Source organism: Melanerpes formicivorus, unplaced genomic scaffold (assembly GCF_026170545.1).
Source record: "Melanerpes formicivorus ecotype bairdi unplaced genomic scaffold, bMelFor1.0.p_v2 SCAF_34, whole genome shotgun sequence".
NCBI classification, from domain to species: Eukaryota; Metazoa; Chordata; class Aves; order Piciformes; family Picidae; genus Melanerpes; species Melanerpes formicivorus.
Window position 1 is genome coordinate 6,560,087 of NW_027142386.1, and position 15,797 is coordinate 6,575,883.

Below are 15,797 nucleotides of genomic sequence, written 5' to 3' on the forward strand. Positions count from 1 at the left end.
CTTCAGCTGCAGTAGGAAGATGTGTGGAGGAGACCTTTGAGAATAAAGAAATCAGAAGAGAGAAAATGCTTGAGGAATCTATGAGCCATGAGCAAAATGTGGAGTTACAAAGCACTTTCATCCCAGGTCATTGGTTTTGAATTAACATCAAGTCAGGTGCAGCCACACATCGCAGCAGTATTTACCATCGCTGTCACTTGTAAACTTGCTGTTTGGTCACACTCCCTGGTGTGCTGCTTGTGCTTCTGCCTGCTCAAAAAGTGATGGCTTCTGCCTCTCTACAAGGAGCACCTCCCTGGAGGAGTTCAGGACTGGATTGGATGAGGCCTTGAGCAACCTGGGCTGGTGGGAGGTGTCCCTGCCCATGGCATGGGGCTGGGACTGGATGATCTTTAAGCTCCTTTCCAACCTTAGAATAGAATAAACCAGGTTGGAAGAGACCTTTGAGATCATCACATCCAACCTATCATCCAACACCACCTAATCAACTAAACCATGCAACCAAGCACCCTATCAAGTCTCCTCCTGAACACCTCCAATGATGGTGACTCCACCACCTCCCCAGGCAGCCCATTCCAATGGGCAATCACTCTCTCTGTGTAGAATTGCTTCCTCACCTCCAGCCTAAACCTCTCCTGGTGCAGCTTGAGACTGTGTCCTCCTGTTCTGGTGCTGGTTGCCTGGGAGAAGAGACCAACATCTGCCTGTCTGCAACCTCCTTTCAGGCAGTGTAGAGAGCAATAAGGTCTCCCCTGAGTCTCCTCCTCTCCAGGCTAAGCAACCCCAGCTCCCTCAGCCTCTCCTCATAGGACTTGTGCTCCAAACTCTTCACCAAGTTTGCCCTCAGAGTAGAATAGAACCTAAACCATTCTGGGAATCTGTGGAAGTGTGAGGTCCAGCTGTGCTTGGTGCAGTTGCCTGCAGCCTCCCCAGCAGCCTGTACAGACTCAGCCACTGCATTCTACACCACACTTCTAAGCACTGCTCTGTTGGAGCTGTGTTTAAAATATTAATTACATCTGGGCCTGACCAAAGAGTTTTACCTGGAAGACACAAATACTGGCCAGTACAACAATGTTGGGGTGGGCTCAGAAAGAAGGTGGAGGGTGAGTTTCCTGCTTCCTCCACCTGAGAGAATATTTAATACCTGCAAATTGCCCATGCTAGGAGAAACATCTCTGCTGCTGTCAGCTGGGTGTTGACCTTTCCCATCTTCAAATCCTGAAGTGTTTATGTTGCACTGAGAAAGCAATTGATTCCCTCTTGAAGAGAAGCTGACATTCTAACTATATTATCTTTGATATATATATATATGTACTCTGCTTATTGACCACAGGAGAAAGTCAGATGTTGTGTTTAAAGGGCAGGATTGTATAATCCAAAAGCAGAAGTGCCGAGGATCCTTTGTTTTCTGACCTACAAAAAGAACTCTGAGCTGGATTGTTCCTGTTGGGTGCTAAATCTCTTTATAGTCTCAAACAAAATGCTCTGGGAAGAATAGAGAATTCAGTCATGGGCAGCCAGCTCTTGGGATGTTTAAATTAGATGGAACAATTGATGAAGAGCTCTCAGCACTTCAGGCCTGGAACTGGTATCCTGACCTACTCTAATCATCAAGGTTTAACTAGTAAGTTTGGTATTAAACCAAGCAAACACAAAACCCAAGTGCTGTTGCTGCAAGTAAGGAGATTCTTCAGCCTTGCAGGAGGTTTTATCAGCTGTGTAGCCCCCCTCTCAAATCTGGAAAGGAGGAGCCATGCTCAGCCAGAATGACATTTCCTCATCTGGAGTCACTCAGCTTTTCTCCTTGCCTGGCACAGGTGATGTCCAGGGGAAGGCCCAACATGGTGCCTCTCAAAGGGCAACAAGATGCTCCCAGTGACACTGCCATCAAGCTCCAAAGCAGCTGAGATTCTGAGGCATCATTTGGTAACCTTTTGTCATGAAAGCCACAAGCATAACCCATGTAATGTGCAGAGCTTTCAGGAACTGTAGAGACCTTTGGAGGCTGTGGATGCCCCCTCCCTGGAGGTGTTCAAGGCCAGGTTGGATGAGGTCTTGAGCAACCTGGGCTGGTGGGAGGTGTCCCTGTGTGTGACAGGAGGGTTGGAACTAGATCATCTTCGTGACCCCTTCCAGCCCAAATCATTCTATGATCTTTGCCAGAGTCTCAGCTCTGCCTCTATTCATTTCCTTGTGGATATTTGCAAGTCCCCAGAGTGTTTGGATGGGAAGCTGTGTGACCATGGTGTTTGGTATGGATACCTAAGCACAGTGAGACTCCATCACCTGCTACCCCATCAGCAGTTGTGTCCCTGTGACGCTGCCAGGCTGGGTTAATGTTGTACATAGGAGACAACTAAGGATGAGTAGGGATGAGCTTCATTTTCAGAGGAAAAGGGTTGGCTAACTCCTGGGGTAATCTGCCTTGGCTATGGTGTATTTAACTGATTTTGCTGTGATAATGCTGTAAGCTGGTCTTTGGTAATTGCCTTCTGTAACTGGAACAAATTTCTGATTATGCTAATTCCTCTGCTGCCACCCAATATGTAGTGGCTGAGTTAATCTATATCTGCCCCTGCATTTCTTTGCTAGATCATGATGTGATTAGCCTGTGTTAGACATTGATGGGGAGGTTTTAATTCTGGGCAGATTTAATGTGAGGGGAAAGAAAAAGGAGAGCTTCAGAGCAACTCATGGCAGATTATAGCAGTTTCCAAGTCTAGTTCGAGATGGAAACATTTAAGCTCTCCAGACAGAGCAGTTCTTCTTTACAAAAGGAAGTTTATTTCATCATGTTGCAAGCCACTGGGTGACCTCCACTGGTGATCAAGTGAGGGAAGTTAAGTGCTAATGACTTTGGAGTCTGCTGCTCTTCAGGCAGTGCAGGTTGGCAGCTCAGAGCACTGTGCCTCCTTGCAGCACGGATACACTGCAGGTTTCTTTGTTGCCTTTATGGTTTTCTTTTTTCCTTGGGTGTTTTGTGGCTGTTGCATATCTGTGTGTGCTGAGTCTTGTTTCCAAAGGCTGCATCACTGCAAGTAACAACAACCTCTTGTCACCCTGACTCCTGCAAGCTTATCTGCGCAGCCTATAAATTCATGCCTCGGTTCTCCACTTTGAAAGCTTTCGTCTGCAGAGGCAAAGGCAGTGAATGAGTTTGGAGATCTCTGGGTTTGTTGTTTGTGGGGTTTTTTTTGAGGGGAGGGGAAGGCTGGAATTAGAGATGAGGATTCAAAGTGTCATCAAGCTTCTAGATAAGAAGCAAAAGGCACCGTGTGCCCTCACAAATCATCATCTGATCGCACATCTCTCAACGCTTTCATCTTTATGTTCCGTCTGGTTAATGTTCTCCCTTCACTGTGATCATCTTTCTTTTAAATGCTTTGCTTCAGTGTAAATGTTTTTTTCATTCCCCCAAGCCTTGCAACCCTAGGCTCAGGAAAGCCTGGATCAGTGGGCATTGCCCCCTGGAAAAGTGCTGGTGTAACAGCAGTGGGGACTTGGAACCCTCCTGTGCCACCCCCTCGCCGCCCTGCCAACCCCTCTGAGCTGAGGAGAGTGCAAATGCAAACTGTATAAACATATCTGGGAAATGATGAACTCCAGCAGTATCAGACATGTTTGTCATTACAGTGCACAGAAAGTGAGTTTAATTCTGACCGTGGCCATTGAATTTCTGTCACTTGATTTATGCCGCTGCTGCTGCTCCATAATTTAAACTGCAGCCCTCCTCTGGTAATTATTATTAAAGTTAACTGCAGAAAGGGAACTGAATGGTAAGTGGGTTTTGCTGGATTGTTCCTCCTCTTTCTCAGACCAAAGGAAAATTAGATGCACTCAAAGGGATGTTATGAAGGGAAGAGCTCGGCACTGCTGGATTTAGGTTGTGTGGTTGCTGCCCCAGAGATGTGCCTGGCCATCTGTGGCTATGAAGGGGATGTTCTGCCTTTGTGACCAGCTCTGCCTAACTGCAGCTTGAGGGAGAGTCCAGAGAGCTAAAAGCTTGTAACTCCCCTCAGAGTGAAATGTAGAACATGCCTCATCCCTTGCCAGATGTGTAAAGCAAAGGCTGTGTTTAACTCCAGGCAGCGTGCGGGAGAGCAGCACCACAGACCCCAGACCTCCTGGAGGGAGGCTCCCAGCTGACTGCTGCGGTGCCGGGCCACCAGGAGCTGTGGATGTGGCAGTTGCACATCTCCTGTCCCCACCTCACCAAAATGACTGATGCTCCTGGAAGGGGAAACCTGCTGCCTGGCATGAAATCTAATTGGCTTTGATGGTCAGCCTTTGCAGATTTGTTTATAAACTGGAAAATCTACAAATTGCAGACCATCTGCGCAGAGCAGTGTGCTAATGAATGCCTGTAGCTACCAAATCCATAAGCTCATTACCACCAAGTTCCAAGTCCTTCCACAAGTTCCTAAACGAGGTTATTCATCTGAACTGAGATGAGAAGGGAGTTTGACTCGAGGCTACAGCCATACCTCCTTCAGGTCTGGGAAAAGCTATTCAAACAGCTCACATTTCATTCAGTCTTTGAACAGACTATGTTGATTCTGGTCCTGTGTTTAATGTTTCATTTCAGTAACAGCAGCTGAACCTGAGCCTCAACTGGTTGGTTTTAGAGGTATCAAGTAGAGAAATGCCTTGCAGTGTTATTCTTGGGTCTGTTCAGAGATATGTTGGTTGGTGAAGTAGTGAAGATGTATTGAAATCTGCTGCTCCCAGCATTTCCTGGTGGTTATGTGTCTCGATAACAAGCACTGGTGGTCTGTGGTTAAGAATGGTTATGTAAACTGGGAATCTTCCACCCTGTGTGATGTCATCATCCTGACTCCCAAAAAAAGAGTGGAATTAATGATATTTATTACATGTCCAAGGGCTGGAGCACCTCTGCTGTGAGGACAGGCTGAGGGAGCTGGGGTTGTTCAGCCGACAGGAGAGAAGACTCCAGGGGGAACCTTAGAGCTGCCTTTGAATAGCTGGAAGCATCTTGCAGGAAGGCTGGAGAGGGACTGTTCCTGAGGGTGTCTAGAGACAGGACAAAGGGGAAATGGTTTGAAGCTGAGGGAGAGCAGGGTTACACTGGAGCTGAGGGAGCAGCTCTTCAGTAGGAGGGTGGTGAGACTCTCCATTGGTCACGTCTCTGTTCCTTGAGTGTCAGGAAGTATTTCCCTTTGGGTTAATGATATCATAACCCCAAGACATCAGCCTTCACTTGGCTGCTTTTTACTTCTGGCTTTTCCTTTCCTACTTCATGTTCTTCTCTGCTCCATCCCTTTATCCCTTTCCAGGTGGAATGGTTAAAGAATGAGGAGCCCATTGATTCCAACCTGGATGAGAACATCGACACCAGAGCAGACCACAACCTCATCATCCGCCAGGCTCGGCTGTCTGACTCAGGGAACTACACCTGCATGGCTGCCAACATTGTGGCCAAGAGAAGGAGCATGTCTGCCACAGTCGTGGTGTATGGTCAGTGAAAACCTCATCAGCATGGGAAAACTTCCACCTCTGCTTTTATTGCTGGGCTACATCCTTGCCCCTTCTGGCCAAGAGGGCCAAGGGCACCCTGGCATACATCAAGGAAAGTGTGGCCAGCAGGGCTAGGGAGGTTCTCCTCCCATTCCGTTCTGCTGAGACCACAGCTGGAATGCTGTGTCCAATTTTGGGCTTCCCAGTTTGAGAGAGACAGGGAGCTGCAGGGGAGAATCTAATAGAGAGCTACGAAGATGACTGGGGGACTTGACCGTCTCTCCTATGGAGAAAGCCTGAGAGCCCTGGGGGTATTTAGTCTGGAGAAAAGAAGGCTGAGAGGGGATCTGCTCAGTGTCTACAAGTATCTGAGGGGTGGGGGTCAGGATGAAGAAGCCAGGCTTTGTTTGTATCACAGTATCACTAAGGTTGGAAGAGACCTCAAAGATCATTGAGTCCAACCTGTCACCACAGACCTCATGACTAGACCATGGCACCAAGTGCCACATCCAATCCCCTCCTGAACACCTCCAGGGATGGGGACTCCACCACCTCCCCAGGCAGCACATTCCAGTGACCAATGACTCTCTTGGTGAAGAACTTTCTCCTCACCTCGAGTCTAAACTTCCCCTGGTGCAGCTTGAGACTGTGTCCTCTTGTTCTGGTGCTGGGTGCCTGGGAGAAGAGACCAACCCCTTCCTGGCTACAGCCTCCCTTCAGGGAGTTGTAGAGGGCAATGAGGTCTCCCCTGAGCCTCCTCTTCTCCAGGCTAAGCAACCCCAGCTCCCTCAGCCTCTCCTCACAGGGCTGTGCTCAAGGCCTCTCCCCAGCCTTGTTGCCCTTCTCTGGACTCCTTCAAGTCTCTCAATGTCCTTCTTAAACTGAGGGGCCCAGAACTGGACACAGGACTTAAGGTGTGGCCTAACCAGTGCTGAGCACAGGGCACAATGACTTCCCTGCTCCTGCTGGCCACACTATTCCTAATGCAAGCCAAGATGCCATTGGCCCTCTTGGCCACCTGGGCACACTGCTGGCTCATGTTTAGGCAGCTGTCAATCAGCACCCCCAGGTCTCTCTCTGTTTGGGAGCTCTCAGCCACTCTGACCCCAGCCTGTAGCTCTGCATGGGGTTGTTGTGGCCAAAGTGCAGCCCCTGGCACTTGGACTTGTTAAATGCCATTCCATTGGACTCTGCCCATCTGTCCAGTTGGTCAAGGTCCCTCTAGTGGTGCCAGTAGTAGGATCCCTCTGGTGGTGCCAGTTTGGTGGTGCAAAGTGATAGGACAAAGCACAACAGGTACCAGCTGGAACCCAGAAGGTTCCATCTCAGCATGAGGAGAGACTTCTTTACTGTGAGTGTGCTGGAGCCCTGGAGCAGGCTGCCCAGGGAGGTTGGGGAGTCTCCTTCTCTGGGGACTATCCAACCCCACCTGGATGAGTTCTTGTGTGACCTGCCCTGGGTGATCCTGCTCTGGCAGGGTGTCGGACTTGATTTCTAGAGGTTCCTTCCACCCCCTAACATTCTGTAGATTACTTGGAATGATCTGATCAGATTTCTTGCTTGATGTCTCTTAGCATCCCTGCCATGACCTCAACCCCTGTTGTGTTTTGCAGTTAATGGAGGCTGGTCCTCATGGACCGAGTGGTCGAACTGCAACGCACGGTGTGGACGGGGCTGGCAGAAGCGATCTCGGACCTGCACCAACCCTGCTCCCCTCAATGGAGGTGCCTTCTGTGAAGGAATGTCAGTGCAGAAAATCACCTGCACTTCTCTTTGCCCTGGTGAGTTGTGTCTGCTAAAGAATGACTTTGAATGTCGCTTTATGGGAGAGCTCTTCAGTCTGAAGTGCCAGGTTAGACAGCTGTGCTTTGAGGAGCCTGCTGAGGTCAAAGGGAAGTGGAAATGCTTCTATCCTTGTTTAGACTGCAGCTCAGAGCCCTCCAGAGGCACCTGCACTCTGAGCTGCCAGGTTTGTCAATGCTTTAACTTACACTGAAGCCAGATGAACTGCCCCAGAATGAGCCCCATGGCCCCAAAACAGCAATGTGTTCAGTGTGAAAAACCGTGTGAGAGGGGGAGAGTGTAGAGAAAGGGAGGTGATGATAGTGACCCTAGAGAGAAACACAGAGACCCAAGCTGGAGCTTCATTTAAAAGCATTATTTGGCTTGCAAAAGTTTGCTTCCAAGTGTTATTAACCTTTTGAAATGGAGCTTCTGCTGTAGGTGGAGCATGGTGTTAGTTCCCTGGACTCATTTGTCCACCTGCATCCTCCTTTTCCTGACACTGGAACTGATGTTTCACACAGCTCAAGAAAGCAGGAATGTCTGTGGGGGTGTTTGAAGAGTTTCTGTTTGCCTGTGGTCACAGCATAATTTCTCTGCATTCTGGCAAATCTCTCTTCTAGTCTTAATGAGTTTTTAGGTTCAACATGGCCTGAACTGGGATTTAAGGAACCTGCTGCTATTTGTGTCTCTGTCATCATCTGACTGCTCTTCAATTTGACTGATGCATGCAAAGGAAAGGGAGCTGTGAAAAGCCTTCTGGTTTGGGACAGGGTCAGAGACAGCTATAAGTCAGTCAGCAAAGCAGGGTATTGATCTGTTGTCTTGCTGAGGGCACTACCCAGAAGCCTCCAAGTCAGCTCTGCTGGATTTTGTAAATGTCAGCATTTGTCCATGTGCAGCCTCTCCACCTCAGCCTGGTTTGAAGGCAGAATTTGTACTGAAAGATTAGAAACTAAGAGCTGGCTGGCAAAGGAAATGTTTCCTCCTGCAGTTCTTGACTGGATTTGCAGGGTGTTCTCTCCTGGGTGCCCTTTGCAGGGTGTTCTCTCCTGGGTGCCCTTTGCAGGGTGTTCTTTCCTGGGTGCCCTTTGCAGGGTGTTCTTTCCTGGGTGCCCTTTGCAGGGTGTTCTCTCCTGGGTGCCCTTTGCAGGGGCTCCCCTCCTGGGTGCCCTTTGCAGGGTGTTCTCTCCTGGGTGCCCTTTGCAGGGGCTCTCCTCCTGGGTACCATTTGCAGGGTGTTCTCTCCTGGGTGCCCTTTGCAGGGGCTCCCCTCCTGGGTGCCCTTTGCAGGGTGTTCTCTCCTGGGTGCCCTTTGCAGGGGCTCTCTCCTGGGTGCCCTTTGCAGGGGCTCTCCTCCTGGGTGCCCTTTGCAGGGTGTTCTCTCCTGGGTGCCCTTTGCAGGGTGTTCTCTCCTGGGTGCCCTTTGCAGGGACTCTCCTCCTGGGTGCCCTTTGCAGGGTGTTCCCTCCTGGGTGCCCTTTGCAGGGTGTTCTTTCCTGGGTGCCCTTTGCAGGGGCTCTCCTCCTGGGTGCCCTTTGCAGGGTGTTCTCTCCTGGGTGCCCTTTGCAGGGTGTTCCCTCCTGGGTGCCCTTTGCAGGGTGTTCCCTCCTGGGTGCCCTTTGCAGGGGCTCTCTCCTGGGTGCCCTTTGCAGGGGCTCTCCTCCTGGGTGCCCTTTGCAGGGTGTTCTCTCCTGGGTGCCCTTTGCAGGGTGTTCCCTCCTGGGTGCCCTTTGCAGGGTGTTCCCTCCTGGGTGCCCTTTGCAGGGTGTTCCCTCCTGGGTGCCCTTTGCAGGGTGTTCCCTCCTGGGTGCCCTTTGCAGGGTGTTCCCTCCTGGGTGCCCTTTGCAGGGTGTTCTCTCCTGCATGCCCTTTGCAGGGTGTTCCCTCCTGGGTGCCCTTTGCAGGGTGTTCCCTCCTGGGTGCCCTTTGCAGGGTGTTCTCTCCTGCGTGCCCTTTGCAGGGTGTTCCCTCCTGGGTGCCCTTTGCAGGGTGTTCCCTCCTGGGTGCCCTTTGCAGGGGCTCCCTTCCTGGGTGCCCTTTGCAGGGGCTTCCCTCCTGGGTGCCTTTTGCAAGGCTCCTGCCCTGCACCCTCGAGGTGGTATGAAATCTGTGTTTTATGGATCTAAAGCTACCCCTTGCATGAGAATTCTGCTTTGGTTTACTTTCTGTGACCTGAGGAGAGTTACACACTGAGTGTTCTTGGGAGGACCTCTTCACTACACCAGTTTGATCTAGAACCATATAATGACAGGCAGTGATTTTTGGTGGTGTTTTTTTTTCCTTTCTCCACCCAGTGGATGGCAGCTGGGAGGTGTGGAGCGAGTGGTCTGTGTGCAGCCCTGAGTGTGAGCACCTGAGGGTCCGGGAGTGCATCTCTCCTGCTCCCAGGAACGGGGGAAAGTTCTGCGAGGGCTTGGGCCAGGAGTCGGAGAACTGCACCGATGGGCTTTGCATTCAAGGTGAGTCACAGCTGGCATTGAACTGGGTTTGGGGGGGCTGTAATCCAGGTAAGGTGGTGGATCTGCCACAGACCCACAGCAGTGGCACTCCTCTGGCTGAACATGAATGTGCTGCTAGGTTGTGTATGTGAAGCCTGAAATCCGCAGTGGTTTCCTGGGCACTGGATGTGTGTAGCATGGACTCTACCTATTTATTATCAGCTGATTCTGGAGAGCCAGAGAAAGGGTTTTTCCAATGTGTAGCTAGGACCATCTGCTACCACTCATCTCCCAGGATGTACTACTTGGCCTTCTACCTTCTTCTTGCATGGAAATTGGCAAAGCACCAATGTGAGTAGTCAGTAAAAGAGCTGTTTAAGGTCAAAGTTTACTCCTTTTGTTGCCTTTAACACAGAAGTTAAATAAAGGCAAATCTACTCTGTGGTGAGTTCCCTGTGAAAGGATTTGCCCTTCATTAATGTCTGGAAAGCATCTGGCATTTGGTGCGTGCTACTATCAACAAGCAACTAGGAGCCAAGAAATCAACCCTGCAGCTGTAGAGCTGCAGCAAACCCTGAGCCAGCTGCAGAGTCTCAAAATAAAGAAGAGATTCCCAAGTTTATTCCTCGATGGAATGAAGTGCTAGCCATTCCCTGTCCATGATGCTCTGTCTGGGGTACTGCATTGCCCTTCCTTCTTGATCTTTTGCATTTATGTGCAGTCATTTTTCCTTCCACCATGACTCACACAACGGAGGGATCATCAGCTGTAAACCCTAAGCCTTGTGCTGCTCACCATCACACCCCCCATGGGCACCTTCCCAGCGCTGCTTGGCAGCTCTAGAAAGAAACAGCTGCTGTGCCCAACCTAATTCTTCAATGAAGTACCACTGGTGAGGTGAGGAAAATGATGAACAAAAGTAAATCCCTTTTTAGCCCTGAGATTTTAATAGTGTCTTAATGTCAGGCAGCATCCTGTGTGTTTGTTCAGGCTTCAGGACTGCAAATACTGCAGCTGAGACATGAAATGGAGATTTGTTTGGGCTTGGAGGCAGGGAATACCCAGCACTCTTGCTCTGTGCCTCCAACTACTTGAAGTTTCCAGGGTTACAGAGCAGCTCTCCAGCTCCAAGGTGTGGAGCAGCCAAGCCTCAGTGTTTAAAAGGGACAGAAATTGAAATGCAAACTTTGTTTTCCTTCCCTGAGCTTTAGAAAAGAGTTAAGTGGTGAGAGTTTGGGAGCACTGCAATTCATGCAGCTTTTGAGGACCTGTGTGGTGATCACAAGATGCTTTCTGAGGTCTTTCTCCTTCCCACGCATTCAGTGAATGCCCTTCCCTGCAGATGGCTTGATCAACCCAGACTGCATTCATGTCTGCAGATTAGCATTTCCATTGGAAGGCTGTCAGGAGGATGCATTGAAAGGGGCATGAAAAGATGCAGCTGAGGCCTGTAAGCTTCTCCTTGTTTGTGACACTCAGGAGTTGACTTCCCATCTAGTTGGTTCCTCTGTGGTTTTCACCAGAGTTCATGAAAGGTGGCCCTGGTCTGGTCACTGCTTGCAGGAAAAGCCTTAGTGACACTGCAGGGTGGTGAAGGTTACCTGTCCTGCCTTGAGAACACCTGGTCAGAACTGTGTGGTTGTGTGGCAGCCCTGAGAGTCATATCCATGCTGCACTTAGGCTTTAGAGGTGGAGGAACCAAGAGTGCTGGTTTGAAAGGAGAATGTGGCCTGGGGAAGAGCTGGTCCTTAGCAGCTGGCTCTTAAGCACTGAGGGTCATGATTCACAATTTACTTGTTGATGATGGCTTCATTCCATGGGGGAGTTCTTTCACACGCTTGTTACCACTGGGTCAAGCTTTTTGCTGTTGGAATTATTTGTCTTTCCTATGATCCTGAGAACAGGACTGATTCCCACAGTTAAAAATTACAAAACTCCCCCTCTTTGCTACAAAGACCTGGAAGCCGTCCCCCAGAGCAAACTGCTGGCCAAGCTGTCAGCCCATGGCTCGGATGGGAGCACACTGCGATGGGTTAGGCACTGGCTGGATGGCCGAGCCCAGAGAGTGGTGGTGAATGGTGCCACATCCAGCTGGCAGCCAGGCACTAGTGGTGTGCCCCAAGGATCAGTGCTGGGCCCTGTGCTCTTTAACATCTTCATTGATGATCTGGATGAGGGCATTGAGTCCATCAGCAGTAAATTTGCTGATGACACCAAGCTGGGGGCAAGAGTTGATCTGCTGGAGGGTAGAGAGGCTCTGCAGAGGGACCTGGACAGGCTGGGCAGATGGGCAGAATCCAACGGCATGAGATTGAACACATCCAAGTGCCAGGTTCTGCACATTGGCCACAGCAACCCCAGGCAGTGCTACAGGCTGGGGTCAGAGTGGCTGAGAGCAGCCAGGTAGAGAGGGACCTGGGGGTACTGGTTGATGGTAGGCTGAACATGAGCCTGCAGTGTGCCCAGGCAGCCAAGAGGGCCAATGGCATCCTGGCCTGCATCAGGAACAGTGTGGCCAGCAGGAGCAGGGAGGTCATTCTGCCCCTGGACACTGCACTGGTTAGGCCACACCTCAAGTCCTGTGTCCAGTTCTGGGCCCCTCAGTTTAGGAAGGAGGTTGACTTGCTGGAACGAGTCCAGAGAAGGGCAACAAAGTTGGTGAGGGGTTTGGAACACAGCCCTGTGAGGAGAGGCTGAGGGAGCTGGGGTTGCTCAGCCTGGAGAGGAGGAGACTCAGGGGTGACCTTATTGCTCTCTACAACTACCTGAAGGGAGGTTGTAGACAGGCAGAGGTTGGTCTCTTCTCCCAGGCAGCCAGTACCAGAACAAGAGGACACAGTCTCAGGCTGCACCAGGGGAGGTTCAGGTTGGAGGTTAGGAAGAAATTCTTCGTAGAGAGAGTGATTACCCATTGGAATGGGCTGCCCGGGGAGGTGGTGGAGTCGCCATCATTGAAGGTGTTCAGAAGGAGACTTGCTGGGGTGCTTGGTACCATGGGTTAGTTGTTTAGGTGGGTTGGATTGGTTGATGGGTTGGACACAATGATCTTGAAGGTCTCTTCCAACCTGGTTTGGTTTATTCTAATAAAGGTTTTATTCTAAAGCCTGGGGTGAAAACAAGCTACAGAAAGCAGTGTTTTAAACCCATGAATAAATTCTGTGCAGGTGTGACCAGCTTGGTGTCAGCTGTGAGACACAACTTGGGTGTTGAAAATGAGCTATCAAAATCACTTTGCAGAGGGGCAAGTGGCATAAGTAATAACCCCCAAATGCTCTGATTGACATGAAAGGCTGGGGAACAGCGAAGCCTGCCAGGGGTGCACGTGGTGGCATCAAAGCAGTGCTCCTTCAAATTAACCACGTGAAATTCTCTGCCCACTGCTGAATGTGGAGGGGAGGGGGAAGGAGCTGCTGGTGGCTTTTTCCAAGCAGCAATCTCCCTGGGTAAAATATTTCTGTTCCCTTTCTAAAGTAAGATGGGAGTGAAGGAAAGTGAACCAACAGCACCACTCTAATATTAATTCAAAGACAAACAGAGCAGAAGAGTTCTCTCTGCTGCACACACCAGCAATTTTTCACCTAATAGTGGGATCAGAAACTGATCTCCAAGTATTTGGGGGGGGGAGGGGGGAGGGGAAATCTACTCAGGTGTCATTTGGAGCTGATATTGTCAGCATTATCCTTCATCTCCAACAGCCCTTTGCTGAACTGAGTAAGCAAAGTGGTGAAAGAGGAAGGCAAAGCCTCAACAGGCTGGACAGATGGGCAGAGTCCAAGGGCAGGAGATTGAACACATCCAAGTGCCAGGTTCTGCACATTGGCCACAACAACCCCAGGCAGTGCTACAGGCTGGGGTCAGAGTGGCTGGAGAGCAGCCAGGCAGAGAGGGACCTGGGGGTACTGGTTGATGGTAGGCTGAACATGAGCCTGCAGTGTGCCCAGGTGGCCAGGAGGGCCAATGGCATCCTGGCCTGCATCAGGAACAGTGTGGCCAGCAAGAGCAGGGAGGTCATTCTGCCCTTGTACACTGCACTGGTTAGGCCTGTGTCCAGTTCTGGGCCCCTCAGTTTAGGAAGGAGGTTGAGTTGCTGGAACAAGTCCAGAGAAGGGCAACAAAGTTAGTGAGGGGCTTGGAACACAGCCCTATGAGGAGAGGCTGAGGGAGCTGGGGTTGCTTAGCCTGGAGAAAAGGAGACTCAGGGGTGACCTTATTGCCCTCTACAACTACCTGAAGGGGGGTTGTAAACAGGCAGAGGTTGGTCTCTTCTCCCAGGCAGCCAGTACCAGAACACGAGGACACAGTCTCAGGCTGCGCCAGGGGAAGTTCAGGCTGGAGGTCAGGAGGAAGTTTTACACAGAGAGAGTGATTGCCCACTGGAATGGGCTGCCCGGGGAGGTGGTGGAGTCGCCGTCACTGGAGGTGTTCAGGAGGAGACTTGATGGGGTGCTTGGTGCCATGGGTTAGTTGATTAGGTGGTGTTGGATGATAGGTTGGACACGATGATCTTGAAGGTCTCTTCCAATCTGGTCTGGTCTGGTCTGGTCTGGTCTATTCTATTCTATTCTATTCTATTCTATTCTATTCTATTCTATTCTATTCTATTCTATTCTATTCTATTCTATTCTATTCTATTCTATTCTATTCTATTCTATTCTACAGAGGCTGTTAGGAGATGAGCAGAGCCCGGACCAGCTCTGGCCAACTTGTTCTTTATGCTGTAGTCATCTCATCTCCTCCTCCTGTTCTGCTGGGTCCTACCAGGGTGTGAGTTAGCTCCTAAAGCTGAATTTCCCTGGGAATTCAGAGTCTGGAACACTGAGTGTCTTGGGTTCTTTCCTCTCACAGCGTGAGACTATTGCTCCTTTATGGGTCGTGCTGTATGGATATATTTGTGTCAGATTATTTTTAGGGCTGTAATTGCTTTCTCAGCTAATAGGAATTGATGCAATTGCCCTATTTTTTAGAAGTCTTTTTCTCCCCTGTTCATCTTCCAATAAGTGTCTCTTCTGCTCTGCTCTCCATCCCGTGGGGAATTGTGAAGGAACTGCAGCAGTGTACTACAGAAAACTAATCTCTTGGAGGTTATTTATCAGGCACAACTTGTTAACTTTGTGCCTTTTGTGAGGCAAAAATAGAAATGAAATGTTTCTTTGGTTAACAAAGAAGAACTGCAATGAAATTAAGGGCGAGAGCCTAAGATGCCAGGAACACAGAAGCAGGAATTGTCAGATTTGGAGTCAGTAAATGAAATGGTGATAGAACAGGAGAGGTTGGGAACTCCACACACAACACCAACCCAGACCAGGTCATTCACAGCAACATCCTTTTTCTCACTTGGGTTTTTAACTTGCTGGAAGGATCCAGGTAGTCCTGTCCTGCAGCTGAAAGACCTTTTCTTTCAGTTCAGTTAATTTCTTCTAGGACTTTTCTTCTTAGGGAGAAGTTCTTCCCCATGAGGGTTCTATTCTATTCTAGGGTGGAGAAACCCAGGGAGGTGGTAGAAGCCTCATCCCTGGAGTGTTGAAGGCCAAGCAGTATATGGCTGTGAGCAGCCTGCTGTAGTGTGAGGTGTCCCTGCCCATGCAGGGGGGTTTGGAACTGGCTGATCCTTGAGGTCCCTTCCAACCCTGACAATTCTGTGATTCTATGACTTCAATAAAAAGCTGATTAAATATAAACTTAGATCCAGATGAAAAGTAGAAGTGTTTTGGGGTTGAGGTATGTGGGAGATTGCCAGGCTGGCCAAGCTGGGAGAAAACCAGAGGCTCACTGGGCATACAAAGGTCCCTGACACTCCATATTGGAATGGGCTGCCCGAGGAGGTGCTGGAGTCGCCATCACTGGAGGTGTTCAGGAGGAGACTTGACAGGGTGCTTGGTTGCATGGTTTAGTTGATTAGGTGGTGTTGGATGATGGGTTGGACTTGATGATCTTGAAGGTCTCTTCCAGCCTGGTTTATTCTATTCTGTATAGAATGAAGCTGGAGGTGGGGAGATTCAGGCTAGATGTGAGGAGGAGGTTCTTCCCCATGAGAGTGGTGAAGCCCTGGAATGGGTTGTCCAGGGAGGTGGTCGAGGCCCTGTCCCTGGAGGTGTT

At 50.1% G+C, this 15,797-nt stretch overlaps 1 protein-coding gene across 1 annotated transcript in view; it reads left to right on the plus strand.

The window, feature by feature from the left end:
• The window catches only part of UNC5D (unc-5 netrin receptor D), a 155,991-nt gene that overhangs the window by 103,657 nt on the left and 36,537 nt on the right, over positions 1 to 15,797 (plus strand). The window contains exons 5-7 of the mRNA XM_068156159.1: positions 5,298 to 5,478; positions 7,092 to 7,259; positions 9,558 to 9,722. Coding sequence (XP_068012260.1) covers positions 5,298 to 5,478; positions 7,092 to 7,259; positions 9,558 to 9,722 — 514 coding nt within the window. The remainder of the gene's footprint in view (positions 1 to 5,297; positions 5,479 to 7,091; positions 7,260 to 9,557; positions 9,723 to 15,797) is intronic.